Source organism: Gekko japonicus, unplaced genomic scaffold (genome assembly GCF_001447785.1).
Source record: "Gekko japonicus isolate JY-2015 unplaced genomic scaffold, Gekko_japonicus_V1.1 scaffold1882, whole genome shotgun sequence".
NCBI lineage: Eukaryota > Metazoa > Chordata > Lepidosauria > Squamata > Gekkonidae > Gekko > Gekko japonicus.
The window spans coordinates 203746-219497 of NW_015172063.1; the positions used below are offsets into that span (position 1 = coordinate 203746).

At 47.1% G+C, this 15752-nt stretch overlaps 1 protein-coding gene across 1 annotated transcript in view; it reads left to right on the forward strand.

The window, feature by feature from the left end:
- Nucleotides 1-13653, forward strand: part of LOC107118457 (carnitine O-acetyltransferase-like) — a 47087-nt gene extending 33434 nt beyond the window's left edge. Inside the window, 5 exon segments of the mRNA XM_015420803.1 lie at nt 8043-8165; nt 9617-9752; nt 11105-11167; nt 11798-11935; nt 13261-13653. Coding sequence (XP_015276289.1) covers nt 8043-8165; nt 9617-9752; nt 11105-11167; nt 11798-11935; nt 13261-13476 — 676 coding nt within the window. The 3' untranslated portion in view covers nt 13477-13653.
- Nucleotides 13654-15752: the final 2099 nt, after the last annotated feature.

The following is a 15752-nucleotide window of genomic DNA, read 5'->3' on the forward strand; positions in this document are numbered from 1 at the left end:
CCCCCCCGCCCCTGAGCCACCATGGAAAGGGACTGGGAAGATGTTGATTTAAACCTCCCCCCCACCTGTGGGACCCAGGCCAAACAGCCCAGCTGGAGTCACCTGGGTGGCAGCAGCAGCCACCTCCAGCCAAGGCCACCTGGCAGTCTATGGCGGTATGATGCTGGGAGTTAAAGCCAGAGATTGTTGCCAAGGATTGTTGCCTCCGTGGCACCTTTGCTCTTTCCGTAAGAAAGCCCCCATGAACAGAATAGTTTGGCATATTTTGTAAAATGAGAGAAGCATGGGGGGGTCTTCTTAATAGTCTCAGGCAGACTGTTCCACAGCGAATGGGTGTGGAATGGGCAGTTGCTGGTTTTACCTGTTTGCAGGATGTTGCCTTCCAAATAGTTTGCTCTGACGATGAGTGGAGCCGTTGCAGTGGAACGTAGCAGGAGAGGTGGTCCTGCAAATACACGGCTCCAATGCCTTTAAAAGTCTTTGTAGCTATTCGTTCAAGTCATAGCTGAATTTATGCTGACCCTTTGTGGGGTTTTCAAGGCAAGAGCTATTCAGAGGTGGTTTTGCCATTGCCTGCCTTTGCATCAGGACCCTGATATTCCTTGATGGAATCCCATCCAAACACTGACCAGGGCCGACCCTGATTAGCTTTTGAGATCTGACAAGTTTGGGCTAGCCTGGGCTGTCTAGGTCAGGGTAGCTGATAGCTAGCACCTTGAAAAGCACCTTGTTGTTCATGTTGTACTCTGATTTTGTAACCCTGGTTCGATTGCATTGTTCATGGTCTGTCTTAGCAAGAACGGCAGACTAGAAATAAAGGCAATAATAAATAAATAGTATAAAGGTCCCCGGTGCACCTTAGAACATCTAGTGCTTGTTTTCCTCTCCCAAAGCAGGAAAGAATTAGCAGCGTTTCCCATCTACAGAAAGCTTCAAAACATTTTGGGGGCCCATAGCCAGCCTGAGGAGAGCAAAGAATTCCCTGTGTACTGCCTTTTAGGGAACAGACAAGATTAAGGGATTTATTTAAATCACGTGCCCCCTGTGGCTTTTAGCCTGCATTATTCCCAAGGTGGCTTCCAGTCTTTAAAAACTATTTGAAAACACACTTACAACATCATCAGTTTTAAGAACCTTTGCTTTTAAAACGGCATAAAAATAACGTCGAAAGGACCGAACTCTGGCTCGTGGTGGGGAATTCAGTCAAAAAAAGGACTGGGTGGTGATGGAATACTTTCACCTGTCGATTAACAGATCAGGCAGATTTCTGTAGGGAGAGGAGAGGTAATGTCACAGAGTGTTCTCCAGTAGCCACCTACCTTATTTCTGAAGTCGAGGCCACACAGAAGAGGGCCCTTCTGGAAGAACTTGCATAACAGGCAGCCATATATGGGAGGAGAGCAATATGTGGGCGTTGGAGGAGCGTTCTATGGATACTGTGGACCGCCAAAAAAGACAAATAAGACCAAATGAAGCCTGAACTCTCTGTAGACACTCAATGACTAAAGTGAGGCTATCATATTTTGGCCACGTTATGAGAAGACGTCACTGGAAAACAGGGCTCTTTTTGTAGAAAAAGCCCAGCAGGAACTCATTAGCATAATAGGCCACACCCAACAGCAGAAACTCATTAGCATATTAGGCCACACCCCTGCCAGCACAGCACATTAGGACGCACCCCCATGTTACCAGAAGTGTGGTTATCCAGCCACACCCACCTTTTGCTTGTTATTCTGTTTACCTTGTTTGTTGTCAAAACCCAGGGCTTTTTTTGTAGCAGGAACTCCTTTGCATGTTAGGCCACACACCCCTAATGAAGCCAATCCTAATGAGTTTCTGCTGTTGGGTGTGGCCTATTATGCTAATGAGTTCCTGCTGGGCGTGGCCAACTCAGGAGCCAGCCGGAACTCCGTTCCTGTGCGTTCCTCACAAGAAGTTCATGGGATAAGACAATAATGCAAGGAGAAGTTAGGGAAAAAGGAAGACAACATAAGATGGATTGACTCATGGCCTTCTGTCTGCAAGACTTGAGCAAGGCTGTTAATGATAGGATGTTGTGGAGAATGTTAGTTCATGGGGCTACTATAAGTTGGAGGCAACTTGACGACGTTTCTCTCTCTCTCACGCATAAATATATATGGGAATGGGTAGTCCTTCAGGTGTCCTGGTTGCAAACCATTTAGGGCTTTAATGATAATAGCGGACTCACCGAAATGTGCCCAGAAATGCGTGCAAGGGAATACGTCTTGCCAGTGTTGAAAGAGGATCCCTGATTTGTATTTCGGCTGTAACTGAGATTCCGGAATAGTCTTCAGGGGCAGTCTTATATAAGAACAATCCAGTCCAGATGGAAATAAACAGGAGTGCAGGACGCAGTGCCTGCTTTCATGTGAATGCCACCAGATAAGAAACTGCAGTTTGTGTGTGAAATAAAGGCCACTGTAGCATCTTGACTGGGAGGGTTCCCTGAATGAAGGCTGCTGGGGAAAAATGAAGGAACCGTCACTTTTGCCAGCCAACCAAGATATGCTTTTCCCCCCCTGTTTCCTTGGCACAAATTTGTATTCTGTTTCCAAGGGCACATCTGCTTTTATTGTGCATATTCAAATTACATGCACAAGCCTGCTGGGCACATATTATCAGTGCATTCTCTGTAAGTGTTCAGGTGCCGTGAAGATAGATTCAGGTGGGTTGCCATGAAGTAAGGTTTTACCTCAGTTCAGACACTTATTTCATATTTCCTGTGAGGAATTCATCTTGCTTGAACGAGAAACCCAAACAGTGCTTTCTGCTGACGAGCCTCTCTGCGTATTAACTCAAGGATAAAGGGGGGGAAAAATGAATCCTCAGAACTTCTAAAATAGCTGTCAGACTGTCATTTGGGGGGGGGTGTACTTTCTTCTCACATGCAGACCTTTGATCGGTGCATGACCTAAGGAAAGTTCGTGGTAATCTTTACTGCCTTCACATCAATGGCTGTCTCACAGCAAGGATGAATCCTGCAAGGCAAACAGACCTCCCCGGCTGAAGTACGCTCTTATTGCGCAGACAGTCCGCCCAGTGTGCCTGACAGGAATTCTGCCCTCAGCATCCCTAGAACTCTTTGATTAATCGGGGCTGAGTCATCTTGGTCTCGGGAGAGCCCAGTCAGGAGATCAGAAGCCCTTAATAGGAAATACAATATAAATATATGGTAGAAAAAGAAATATGGATCCATATTCTTATGGTAATTAGGGAGAGGCTTGCAAAACTGCCAAGGTGTAGAACTGCAGTTAATAGCTCATCTTCTCTCCATCCCAGCTTACGAGGGGTGTGCATTCGGCTTTGCCAAATTGAAAAAATACCTGAAAAATACAGCGGGGCGCCAGGGGAAGCCCAGTCTCAGAGGAAAGGCAGGCTAGGAAGGGAGCGGGGCATTTAAACATGGCTCCCTCCTGAGTCTTCCCTTCTTCAGCTGCCCTGCTGCTTCCTCTGCTCAATTTCACTCCCCAGCTGATGGGGGGGAGTGAAACTGACTAGAGGTAGGGCACTGGGGAAGGAAAGGCTCCAGTGCCTTCATATTCTATGTGGGGACTTTCCCCATAGGGTATAATGGCCGAATATATTCGGCAGTACCGAATTTTCCCGAACCCCAATATCTTATCGATATTGGGATTCGAAAATATCGGTATATATTGATATTTTTCGGGCTTGGTTTACCCGAACCCGAAAAATACCGAATTTTTTTTGTGTGCACACCCTTAATATTAACTTCCCCATTCTGTTCATAATGTTAATAAAGGTGTGCTGCTATTAAATACATTCTAAGTTGCCAACCAGGGTGGATGAAAAGCATTTGAGACTGAAAAGTAAGCGGGGGAAGAAGAAAAAGTGAGAATAGACTTGCCTCTAGGGCCGTCGTACCCTTTGGGGGGGAATGTGGGATGGGGGCCACCCAACCTCAACAAAACCTAAAAGCAATGCTGTCAGGCAAGAAGAGCTTACCGATATGGTTTTTTTCATGCACCCACTTGCCTCTAGGGCCGTCGTACCCTTTGGGAGGGATGTGGGATGGGGGCCACCCAACCTTAACAAAACCTAAAAGTGATGCTGTCAGGCAAGAAGAGCTTACTGATATGGGTTTTTTTTCATGCACCCCTCTCTTTTTAACTGGTAGGTCAAGATGGATACCTGTGTTTGTCTGTCTGTAGCAGGAGATGAGTTATCTGAAGAAGCGAGCAGCGACTCATGAAAGCTCATATCCTGCCACAAATTTTGTCCATCTTTAAGGTGCTGCTGGAGTCTAGCTCTTTTTTAACTGGGCCATGATACATATTTTGCCTTCTGCCTCCCTCGCTCTGCCTTTCCCCCCTCGTCCTAATTTTTCACTTGCTTTTTGATCCGTGATGTGGCCATCCGCATGTTTTTCGACGTTGTGCTCTCCTTGCTTGCTTGATAGCCATCATCTGCAAAGGGCTTTTTCCTAATTTTTCACTTGCTTTTTGATCCGTGCTGTGGCCATCCGCACGTTTTTGGACGTTGTGCTGTCCTTGCTTGCTTGATAGCTGTCATCTGCAAAGGGCTTTTCCTGTGTGGGTAAGGCAATCTGTTTGCAGTTAATGATGACGCTGTTGACAGTAGCACAATGCCCAGCCATGTGGTCAGGCAGCACACTTTCACTGTCCTGAGCTGCTTTTTAAAAAATCAGTGTTATTGATTTGTGTGTGGTGGAAGTTGCTTATGACTTAGTTTTGGATTATCTTAATGTATAGAAACTGCCTTCAAGAGCCAGGTTGGCCAGCCGTGTTGGTCTGAAGCAGTAGAACTGTCATGCCTGCCCCTGCTGATGTCATGCCTGCCTTTGCTGATGCCCCTGAACAGGCTCCTGAGGACCCTGAACAGGCTCCTGAGGACAGTACTGCAGCAGAAAGGCAAAGACTGGATCCTGTAGCTGAAAGCTATCTAAGTGGTGAGGAGGATAGAGCCTCCCAGGGAACACCTGCAAGGGATCAGTCTCTGCTGCAGCCCAGTAATTCATCATCAGACTCGCCTCCACCTGTAACCAGGCTCAGGAATGTAAGAAGACAACAGCTGAGAGAGCGAAGGCAGAATGCACGCATGCGTGCCAGAAGATCTCTTAGCCCTGATTACTGACAGGATCCTGTCCTCACTCCTGGCTAGCTAATGAGTTGATTAGCTAGCACTGTATATATGCAAGTCTGTTGCCAGCAGTCATTTGTGCTGGCAACGTCGTTTGTTCAGGACCTGAATCCTTGCATCTCTGCTCCAGACCTTGTGGAATTCTTCTCGGCTTGATCCTCGGCTTTTGACCTTTGGCTTTGTTGACCCTGCGTTCATCTCTGACTCCTCTGGTATTGTTGTGATTTATGGACTTGAAACTTTGGTATGTCTGACCCTGCTTTTGGACTGTGATTTAAACCTGCTTGAACCTTGCTACCTGATTTGCCCGGCTTGACCTCGGACTGTTCCTGGACTTTTGCTTGCTTGTGTCACGCCCCCTGGTCCTGCCGTGACAGATTGCCAGCACCCACAACGCTCACACATCCCCACCATGGAAGACGGAGCAACCGGAGGTGTGGACCCCATGGAGGAAATGCTAGCACAGGTACAGCACTTAACTCAAGCTGTGATTGCTTTGCAACAACAGGCTGCTACAAATGCTGTTGCTGTAGCAAATGCTGGTACACCTCCCCCACGTTGCCCAATAAATCCTCCTGATCGTTTCGGTGGGAATGTTGATGAGTTCCAGGCATTCCTTGCCCAATGTAATCTGTATATTGAGCTCAGGGCTCGGGACTTTGTTTCTGAGAAGGCTAAAGTTTGTTTCATTTTAAGCCTCCTTAAAGGGCAAGCTGCCAAATGGGCCACGCCCTTGCTGGTGGGGAATTCTCCCTTACTATCTGACTTCCAGGCTTTCAAGGCTCATTTTGCCGCTGCTTGTTATAATTAATCCCATCTGGTAACATATTTAATAAATACACTTCCGGTTCTAACTTCAGATCTATTCCAGTTATTTCTACTATTACTATTACTACTATCCAGTTATTTCTACTATTATTTATACTATTACAATATAATAACTTAACAGTTTAAAATCAAACAACCCATTTAGAATACAACTCACATAAGATAGCGCAACTGTCTTAAAACATCCCCCAGAGGGAAAACAGCAGCTGGTGTCAGGCTCTTTAGGGCTTGAGTTCTTTCATATGGGCATAGATGTTAGGCCGGCGGCCAAGAGTGGATGGTAGGGTGTAGTCAGTTTGGTGTAGTGGTTAAGTGTGCGGACTCTAATCTGGGGGGACCAGGTTTGATTCCCCGCTCCTCCACTCGCACCTGCTGATGTGACCTTGGGTCAGTCACAAGCTCTGGCACAGATGTCCTCGAAAAAGAGCAGTTTGTGTCAGAGTTCTCTCAGCCCCACCCACCTCACAGGGTGTCTGTTGTGGGGGGGGGAAGGGAAAGGAGTTTGTAAGCCGCTCTGAGACTCAGAGTGAAGGGCGGGGTATAAATCCTATCTCCTCCTCCTCCTCTTCCTCTTCCTCTTCCTCTTCTTCTGATGGTAAATCATTTAGTGTGGCAGCTTGAACACTTGGCGGAAGAGCTCCGTCTTACAGGCCCCGTGGAATTTTAATAAAAATAAAACTTCGTTGGTCTTAAAGGTGCCACTGGACTCTAGATTTGTTCTGCCTTCAAGAGCATTGCACAGCAAGTAGCACCAACCTCCAGGTGAGGCCCGGCGGTCTCCTGGAATTACACGTGAGCTGCAGACTGCGCACGCCAGTTCCCCTGGGGCAGAGGGCAGACTCTGTGGCATCACGCCCCTGATGAACTCCCTCCTTTCCGCAGGGCCCACCCTCCCAATGCACCACTCCCAGATCTCCCCAGAAATTCTCTCAAGACATAGTTGCCAAGTATGCAAGTATGGCGTACACATGTTTTCTTAGATACATAAACGTCATTCTTTGAGCCTTAACTGAAAGAGGGTGAGAAGTGTAAAGAGTATGGTTGGTTTAGAGCACTAAGAACATAAGAAGAGTCCTGCTAGATCAGACTAATGAAGAGGAGGAGGAGGTGGTGGTGATGGTTGGATTTATATCTGGTTATGCAACTTCATTAGTATGCATGGGGAACATCACTTCTGCCACGCCCCCTTCATTAATTATTCATGGTGGTCCACTGGTGAAGAAGAAGAGATCAGATTTATACCCCGCCCTTCACTACCCAAGGGAGTCTCAGAGAGGCTTACAATCTCCTTTCCCTTCTCTTCCCCACAACAAACACCCTGTGAAGTAGGTGGGACTGACAGAGCTCTCCCAAGAACTGCCCTTGAGAGAATAGCTCTGAAAGAACTTCTGTCTGACCCAAGGTCACACCAGCAGCTGCATGTGGAGTGGAGGAGTGGGGAATCAAACTTGGTTCTCCCAGATTAGAGTCCGCGCTCCTAACCACTATACCAAACTGGCTGTCATCTAGTCCGGCATCCTGTCTCACACAGTGGACAACCAGTTCCTCTGGACAGCCAACAACAGGGCATAGAGTCTGAGGCCTTCCCCTGATGTTGCCTCCTGGCTTTGGGATTCAGGGGCTTAGTGCCTCTAAATGTGGAGGTTCCTTTCAGTCACCATGGCTAGTAGTTACTGGCAATGCTCCCATTAAGCCGTGGAGTCTTGTGAGCAAAAATATCACTTTGGGAGCTGCTGGTATTAAAGTTGTGAGCAAGCGATTTGGCTACTGCATAGATTAGTTTGCTCTGGAGCCACCCTTCCTGAGCTAAGACAAAAATGTGTGAGCCGGAGGCTAAGAAACTGTGAGCTAGGTCACACTAGCTCAGCTTAGAGGGAACACTGGTCACTGATAGACCTATCGTCCATGAATCTAATCCCCTTTTAAAACTGTTTATTCCTGTGGCCATCACTACATCCTCCGGCAGTGAATTCCATATTTTAATCGAGTGGGAGGGCAGGGGTTCTAAATGGTGAATGAGGGACATTGGCCGAAGCTATCCATCTGGTTTTTCCCCACCCTCTTTTTTTTCCTAGCCTCATCACGGACCTGGACATCACCTGTTTCACTTACCATGGGTTTGGCAAGGAATTTCTCAAGCGCTTTGGGTTGAGCCCAGACTCTGTCCTGCAGGTGGCACTCCAGCTGGCCTATTACAGGTGAGACGACCGCCTAGGCCGGAATGCACAAGGTTGGCTTTGGGGGGATGAATGTGGAGCATGAGACCCAGGTTCTTTGAAAGGGGGGGGGGAGAGAAAGCCAGATGTTCCCAATTGACAGTGTGGTTCTATATAGGAGCCGTGCCCTCCTGAGTTCATTGAAGTGAATGGGTTGGATCCAAACTAACTTGGCTGTTTGTACCAATCCCCCCCCTCCCTGCTGCAAACCCACCCCATCCCCCAGAATCAGCATTTCATGGAGATCAGTGGGACGAAAGCATGAAAGTGCCATTCCACCAGTGGAAAACACCAAGGCGCACAGAACGCTGTTACCCCGTGTTAACCCGTGGTCATAGAGGTGTGGAATTACACTTAGGTGTGTACTATAATTAAGGCTGAAAAGGAAGTTATGATTTCAAATATGTGCTAGATGAGGGGTCCCCAACGTGGTGCCTCCTGACACCTCTCATGACACCGGCCAAGTGTCTTTAGAAAGTAGATGGGTCCAGGTGGGGCTTTTCCCTAGCAGGTCTTTTGATTAGTCACTGGAGGCCTGATTGGCTGGGCGGGTTTTTAAAAAGTTGCTTCAGCAACAGCTGCCACCACGAGGCAGGGATCTTCACTGTGGTAATTGTGGTACAGTGTGTGTTTTTGAGAGAAGATTTTTAAACAATGTGTTCATTTAAAAGGCCTCCCATTAAACAAAGCTTCTCCCTGAAGTGCTGAAGAGTTTCTGTTAAATTTATGCAGACCCTCTCTCCCTGACATTTGGTGGTTGGCTCTGCCTCCAGAGGCATCCATTTTGTGGCTGAGCCCACCACCCCGTCTCTTATGTTCTTATGTTCTTTAACCCAGAAAGGTTGGTGACCCCTGTTCTAGACCACTTGGTAGTATATGTAACATTAGTGGAACCCAAAAGTAGTCTTTGGAGATGCAGAGTTTTCATAACAGTGGCTAAGAATTCACTCTCACTCAGTTCCCATGTCCACATACAAATGTGACATGCTGTCTCCAGCTGACCTGAATTGCTACAGATTATGTATCTGTGGCCTTTTGCCATCCTAGACGGTAACCTTGGATGCTCTGTTTCTCCTTATTCCCTGTTCCCCCTGCCCACTAGCATGTGTCTTTGATGTGCCGCTTCCTTCCCCCACCCTACCAGCTGAGGATTATCCATGGTGCTTTTCCAATTCTCCAGGTCCTTTAAAACTTACCATAAATGATAAATGTAATAACAGAATGCCTGTAAGCTCATAAACGTCTTCTATGGGGAAAGTGGGCTTCCAGTTTCTTTCATGGTGGGACCCACACTCTTTGGCAGAGTGATTGATGGGACGTAAGATATGGAAGGCTGAGAAACACTGTACTAGACCTCATGGGGGAGGGGTGCGTGCACATGTGTGTGATGGGGGTGTTAATCCTTGTCTGCCGTGCCTTCCTGTCTTCCTCAGAGCACATGGGGAACTGTGTGCCACTGCTGAGTCAGCCTCACTCCGTCGCTTCCACCGTGGCCGGACGGAGACCATCCGCTCCACTACCTCCACTGCCCTGGCCTTCGTCCAGGCCATGGCTGATGAGAACCGTCAGGTACTCCGCTTCCACCACCCCCCCATGATCCCTTGCGCTCCTGTCCAAATTAGATACCAAAGTACAGCCCCAAGGGGGAGCTGTGGTAATGATGAACATTAATAGGATGTTAGCCCAGAAATCATCATGCCTTGGGGCAACTCTGGAATTCCAGTTTTCTGTGACTCTTTCTTCCCACCCACTTTCCTTCTAAAATGGACCTGCAGCATCCATTTGGATGTTAGAACTGTCGAGTCTCTGGCAGGGAGGGCGGAGTATAAATCAAATGAATAAATAAATAAATTCTCTTCTTGTCAGAATTTTCGTTCTGGTGTGGCTTGGTCCTCAGGGCCTTGTAGGCCTTCTCATATGGGTCCTTCTCTGTTGTGAGGGGAATTTCCTCCCCCCATCAATTTGTCTAGTGCCAGGCCACCTTGAGCGCTCAGTGTCAGGCAAAGCTTTTCCCCCTCAAGCATTTTCTATAGTTGCCCGAGGGCTGTGTCCCCCCCCCCATCCATCCCCCCAACACATTTATTTTTGAACATTTATATCCTGTTTTCTTCCACACGGGGACCCAAAGCAGCTTAGAACATGGTTTGCCAGTTTGGTGTAGTGGTTAGGAACACGGACTCTAATCTGGGAGAACCGGGTTTGATTCCCCACTCCTCCACATGCAGCTGCTGGTGTGACCCTGGGTCAGTCACAAGTTCTTTCAGAGCTGTTCTCTCAAAGGCAGTTCTCGAGAGAGCTGTCTCAGCCCCACCTACCTCACAGGGTGTCTGTTGTGGGGATGGGAAGGGGAGGGGATTGTAAACTGCTCTGAGACTCCTTCGGGTAGTGAAAGGCGGGGTATAAATCCAGTCTTGTCCTCCTCATCCTTCTTCCTCTTCCTCTCTTTTTATCCTCACAATAGTCCTATGAGGTACATTAGGCTAAGAGTCAGTAAGTGGCCCAAAATCATTTAGTGAATATCCATGGCAGAAAGTGGGTATTGAAACCTGGGGTCTCCCAGACCTCAGTCCCATCGCTTGATCCACTTCACCATTTTGGCTTTCCTCCCTTAGGTTGCATCCACAAGCCAGATTACACTATTCTGGGACTGTAGCAATCATTTGCAAGTGAATTTTCCTGGTATGGACTAGATAATCCAGTGGTAAATAGTTGCTGTAGTGTGATATCCCAATAATGAGTGGATGCAACCTGTGTTCGGTTTTAGGGTGGGTTCCTGAATTGTTCCGCTGGTGTTAGTGGGTCTGTTGTGGTTTTTAATTGTTCTTTTGATTATAGTCATTTGTAAGATCTGGGAAGCTAAGAGGTGTTTTGCAGGTAAATAAATACCGCTGTGATATGTTTCCTACTTCTTTCCGTGCCAGGCCTCCGAGAAACTATCTTTGCTGCAAGAAGCAGTCAAGGTCCACAGCACCCTCACAGAGCAGGTAAATGCCTCTTGTTATGCATGCACTCCAAGGGTATAAAGACCTGACATGGTGGAAGGTGTCACCTGGGCCGGTGTCCTGGTGCAGAAACCAAATGGGAATCTCCTGACTTAAGCACCTTGACAAAATTCAAAATGGGACAAGGAGGTGGGATTTCCCCCCCAAAGAAACACAGAACATTCCATCCTGTTGTTGAGGAGGAATGTCCACAAGATAAGTTTGAGGGTTAGCCACATGAAAACGAAGAAAAAATTCTGGGCTTCAGGCCTGAAGGAATTGTAACAAATAATTATGCATATTCAAAACCTGTGGAATATGGAGAGGGTTTTTCTGGTTGTGGAAAAAGAAAACAATAGCGACACCTAGTGACAGAGCCAAAGCATTTCATCAACAAGTGTAGTGGTGAGGGCAGCCACAGGGAGTCTGTCCCTGTATTGAGAGGAAACTCATTTAAAACAGAAGCCAATGTGCGCTCACAAACTTGGGGTATGTCAAATCAGTCATACATAGTCTCTGTGCTAAGTCAACCTTTATTTCTGGCTGTATCTGGGATATTGGGGATTTTTGAAGGGGTGCCTCTGAGGACGTATAAATTCCCATTTGTTTCATCTATCTTATTTATTTATTTAGGCTCTGGATGGTCAAGGCATCGACCGCCATTTGCTGGGGCTGAAGCTGGAGGCCATTGCTGATGGCTTCCGTGTACCAGAACTGTTTATGGACACTTCCTACGCTGTTGCCTCTTATTGGAAACTCTCTACAGGACAGGTACCAGCTGCCAGATGTCCTTGTTATCCCCATCCCATTGGGGAGTTCTTCCCTTAGTTGATGGAATGTGGGAAACTCTATGGCTTCTCATTCCACTTTCATGGGCCCATGGAGATGACTTTTCTGTTTGTATGGTACAGGAGCAGGCTTAGTGGCTTATGGTACTTTATTTATTGTGTTTTTAACATTCTATTGCATTGTAAGCCTCTTCAAGAACCATTTGTTGGAAAGGATACATATTTACTTCCACTTGAGTTTTAGCTTTACAGTCCTCTCTTAACCAAGTACATAAAGAACTTCGTTTTAGCTTTACAGTCCTCTCTTAACCATAAAGAACTTAAAGAACTTAAGTAACTATGGCTGCAGTCCCAAAAACACTTTCCTGAAGGTAATTCCCATTGACTATAATGGGACTTACTAAGCAACTGTATTGCTTTTGGTGATTAGCACTGAACTGATGGGCAGTAGGTTCAGGGTGGACAAAAGGAAATACTACTTTACACAGGGAGTGATTAAAATGTGGAATTCGCTGCCAGAGGACGCAGTAATGGCCACAAGCATAGACAGCTTTAAAAGGGGATTAGATAGCTTCATGGAGGATAAGTCTGTCAATGGTTACTAGCCGTGGTAACTGAGAGGAACCTCCACATTCAGAGGCATTAAACCTCTGAATCCCAGAGCCAGGAGGCAATATCAGGGGAAAGCCTCTACCTCTATGCTCCATTGTTGGCTCTCCAGAGGAACTGGTTGACCACTGTGTGAAGACAGGATACTGAACTAGATGGACCAGTGGTCTGATCCAGCGGGGCTTTTCTTATGTTCTTAATAGGCTTTAGCCCTACATATTCTCTTGTCTTCTGTAAACTGCCCAGAAGGTGTAGTTTTTCCTAAATGGCTTGGCCAGAGCAGATCTTGAGAAAGCAAACTGAGAGGATCATATGACAAACTTCTTAAGATTTTCTGGAAAGGCCTTGAACCATATTATCTTGAATGAGACTAGAATTGCCAGGGCAGGACATTTTCAGTGGTGGCACTCTGATTGTGGAATGCTGTTCCCAAGAAGGTCTGCCTAGCATTATCTTCGAGGTTATGCTATTTCACTAGCTCATTAAATCTGCTTTACAAGATATATACAGTGTTGTTGTTTCTGATGTCTTATTAATTGCACGATGTCACATGTTCTCTGTGTGTGTGTTTTTGTGATGTATCGCATGCCAGTGTCTGAGTGGCTTTTTGTAGAACTTCACGCTTGAGGGGGAAGTAGACTTATACTTTTTCAGGTGTGTGGTCACAGAGTGCTGATCCTCATCTCCTTCTCCCCTCAGGTAGCTGCCCGCACAGACTGTGTGATGTGTTATGGACCACTGGTACCCGATGGCTACGCTGCCTGCTACAACCCTCTGCCTGCCCATGTTAACTTTGCTGTCACCGCCTTCAATTGTTGCCAGGAGACCAATGCTGAGCATCTAGCCGGAAGCCTCCAGAGGGCGCTGGATGATGTGGGGGCCTTGCTTGGGATTTGTAAAGATGGTGGATCATGAATGTCTTTCTAGAGACACACTCCATTCCTCTGTTCTCTCTCCCTAGATCGAACCTGACTTTGGCTTACAGGGAACTGTCTGGCTTGTGTCGGCACTTCACCCATAATTCCTTGGGCCCAGAATCTTTGCACTGCCTTCCTTTCATGCCAAAGCTCATTATGCAGGTGTCTGTCAATATTTCCTAACCTTACCCATAACGCCCTTTGTAACCCACCAGGGGACCTAGGGTGCAGCAGGTGTTGGTGAGGTGTTTTTACACACTGTCTTAATTCAGAGTCCAGTCTAATTTATTTCCAGGGGGAATAAAGAAAAAGATTCTTTCAGAAAATGTCTTGATTTTTATGTTTTTTTGGGGGGTGAATGGAAAGAAGCAAGGCAGGGAACACAATCCGACCTGGAGATCTCAGGTTTGCAGAGCCGCAGGACAACCCTAGGCAAGGCCCAATCTCTCTGTTTCTGTTCGCTTCTCTGTAAAATGAGCGCTGTACCTCACAGGGTTCTTGAAAGAAAATCTGCGAGAAAAGGAGGTAATACCACATGATATAAAAAAGTTCTTCAGCCCTAGAGAGACATTTGGTCAACACGGAGGGTGGGTCAACCACAACGAAGCTCAGGACGGGTAGGTAGGAAGAGGGGAAGAATGTTCTAGAACAGAGTAATTTAGTTGGTGGGTGAGCAGTCTTCAGCTTTTACTCTGAATCCCCCAAATATGAGGAGATTCCTGAAATACCAAAATGGCTTGTGCTAACGGAGGTCTTAATCTGAACAGGAGTCCCCAACGTGGGGCTATAGGCACCGCAGGCTTCCCAAGTACTTACTGTGATTCGGCGGGGGACACAGACGTCTTCGCAGGATCATTCCCGCGGGGACAACAGATGCGCCGCACCATGCTGTCACCAGGAAATGACGCCGGGCGACGCTCTGGAAATGGGGCTGGAAACTCGATGGTAGCATCGAGTCTTCAGCCCCATTGCCAGAGCGTCGCCCAGCGTCACTTCCTGGCGATGGCATGGTGTGTTACAAGGAGGAATGGTCCAGCCGGGGAGCGTGTTTTCCCCGCCGGATCGCGGTAAGTACTTGGGAACCCTCAGGCACCGTGAAGCTCGTCGAATGTTTTTAGAAAGTGGGTGGGGCTTTTAGACAGCAGGGCTTCTAATCGGCCATTGGAGATCTGATTGGCTGTGCCGATTAAAAAGACTAAACGTTGCTTGGGCAGCAGCTGCCACCACAGCACAAGGAACTTGGCTGCATGACCGAAGGTAAGCTGGGTTGTATATGCAAAGAAGTATTTCTGGACAACATGATTTGAGTGTAGTAGCACCCCGGAGACCAGAAAGGTCTCCGCTTTCAAGAGTCAAAGGTACAAGCTGTCCAGAATCCTTTGTCAGATATCTGACGAAGGGGATATCTGCATCTGATGAAGGGAACACTGGCTCTCAGGAGTTTATACCCTGAACATCTTGTTGGTCTCTTGAGGTGCTACTGGATTCAGATCTAGCTGTTCTGCTGCAGACCGACATGGATACTCTCTGAAACTTCTAAACAGCACGTTAATTTTAACAGGTATCCCGTTAAGCAGAGCTTCTTTCTGGAATGCTGACTTACTATTAGTTATGCATCATCTCCCTGACATATTGAGGTTGCCTCTCCCTCCTGCGGCAGCCATTTTGTGGTTGCGCCCACCAACCCTGTGTCAGAATTCCAAAAGAATTCTGAAATGAGTATTTTGCATGAATTTTCTATCTGCATGGTGAAATTTAGCTGCGGTGTAGCCTATTTCGTCATCAATATGTCTAATTCTATACATGGCCAAATATGTGGATACTTAAATCTGAAGACTGGCACCATGAGCATCTTTATACAAACCTGAAAAACATCCCAGTCATGCAGAAAAATCTGAAACCTAAAAAATAAAATAATACAGTGGAGGTTTTAAAAAGCCCAGTAATAGAAGCGTACCGCTCCAAGAAACAAATGCCCTCAGTGGTTATTGCTAGGCTATAACAACAGTATTGCCAGCCTTCAAGCCTTGGTTTCTGTCAGTAAAAAGCAGGGAGAAGGGCAGGGTCGTTTTCAGGGCTGTTTTCACCTGCAAGGGAGGGCTTACAAGGGTCAGGCCCAGCAGCAACCTTTGGGTGACTTGGTTGTGGAAAACACAACCTGCATGATTTCCCCAGGCCCAGCTGCTACTACTATTCAACAACAGGCACCCCATGAATGCCAGTGTGGTGTAGTAGTTAAGAGTTCCATACTAGAATCTAGAAGACCCAGGTTCG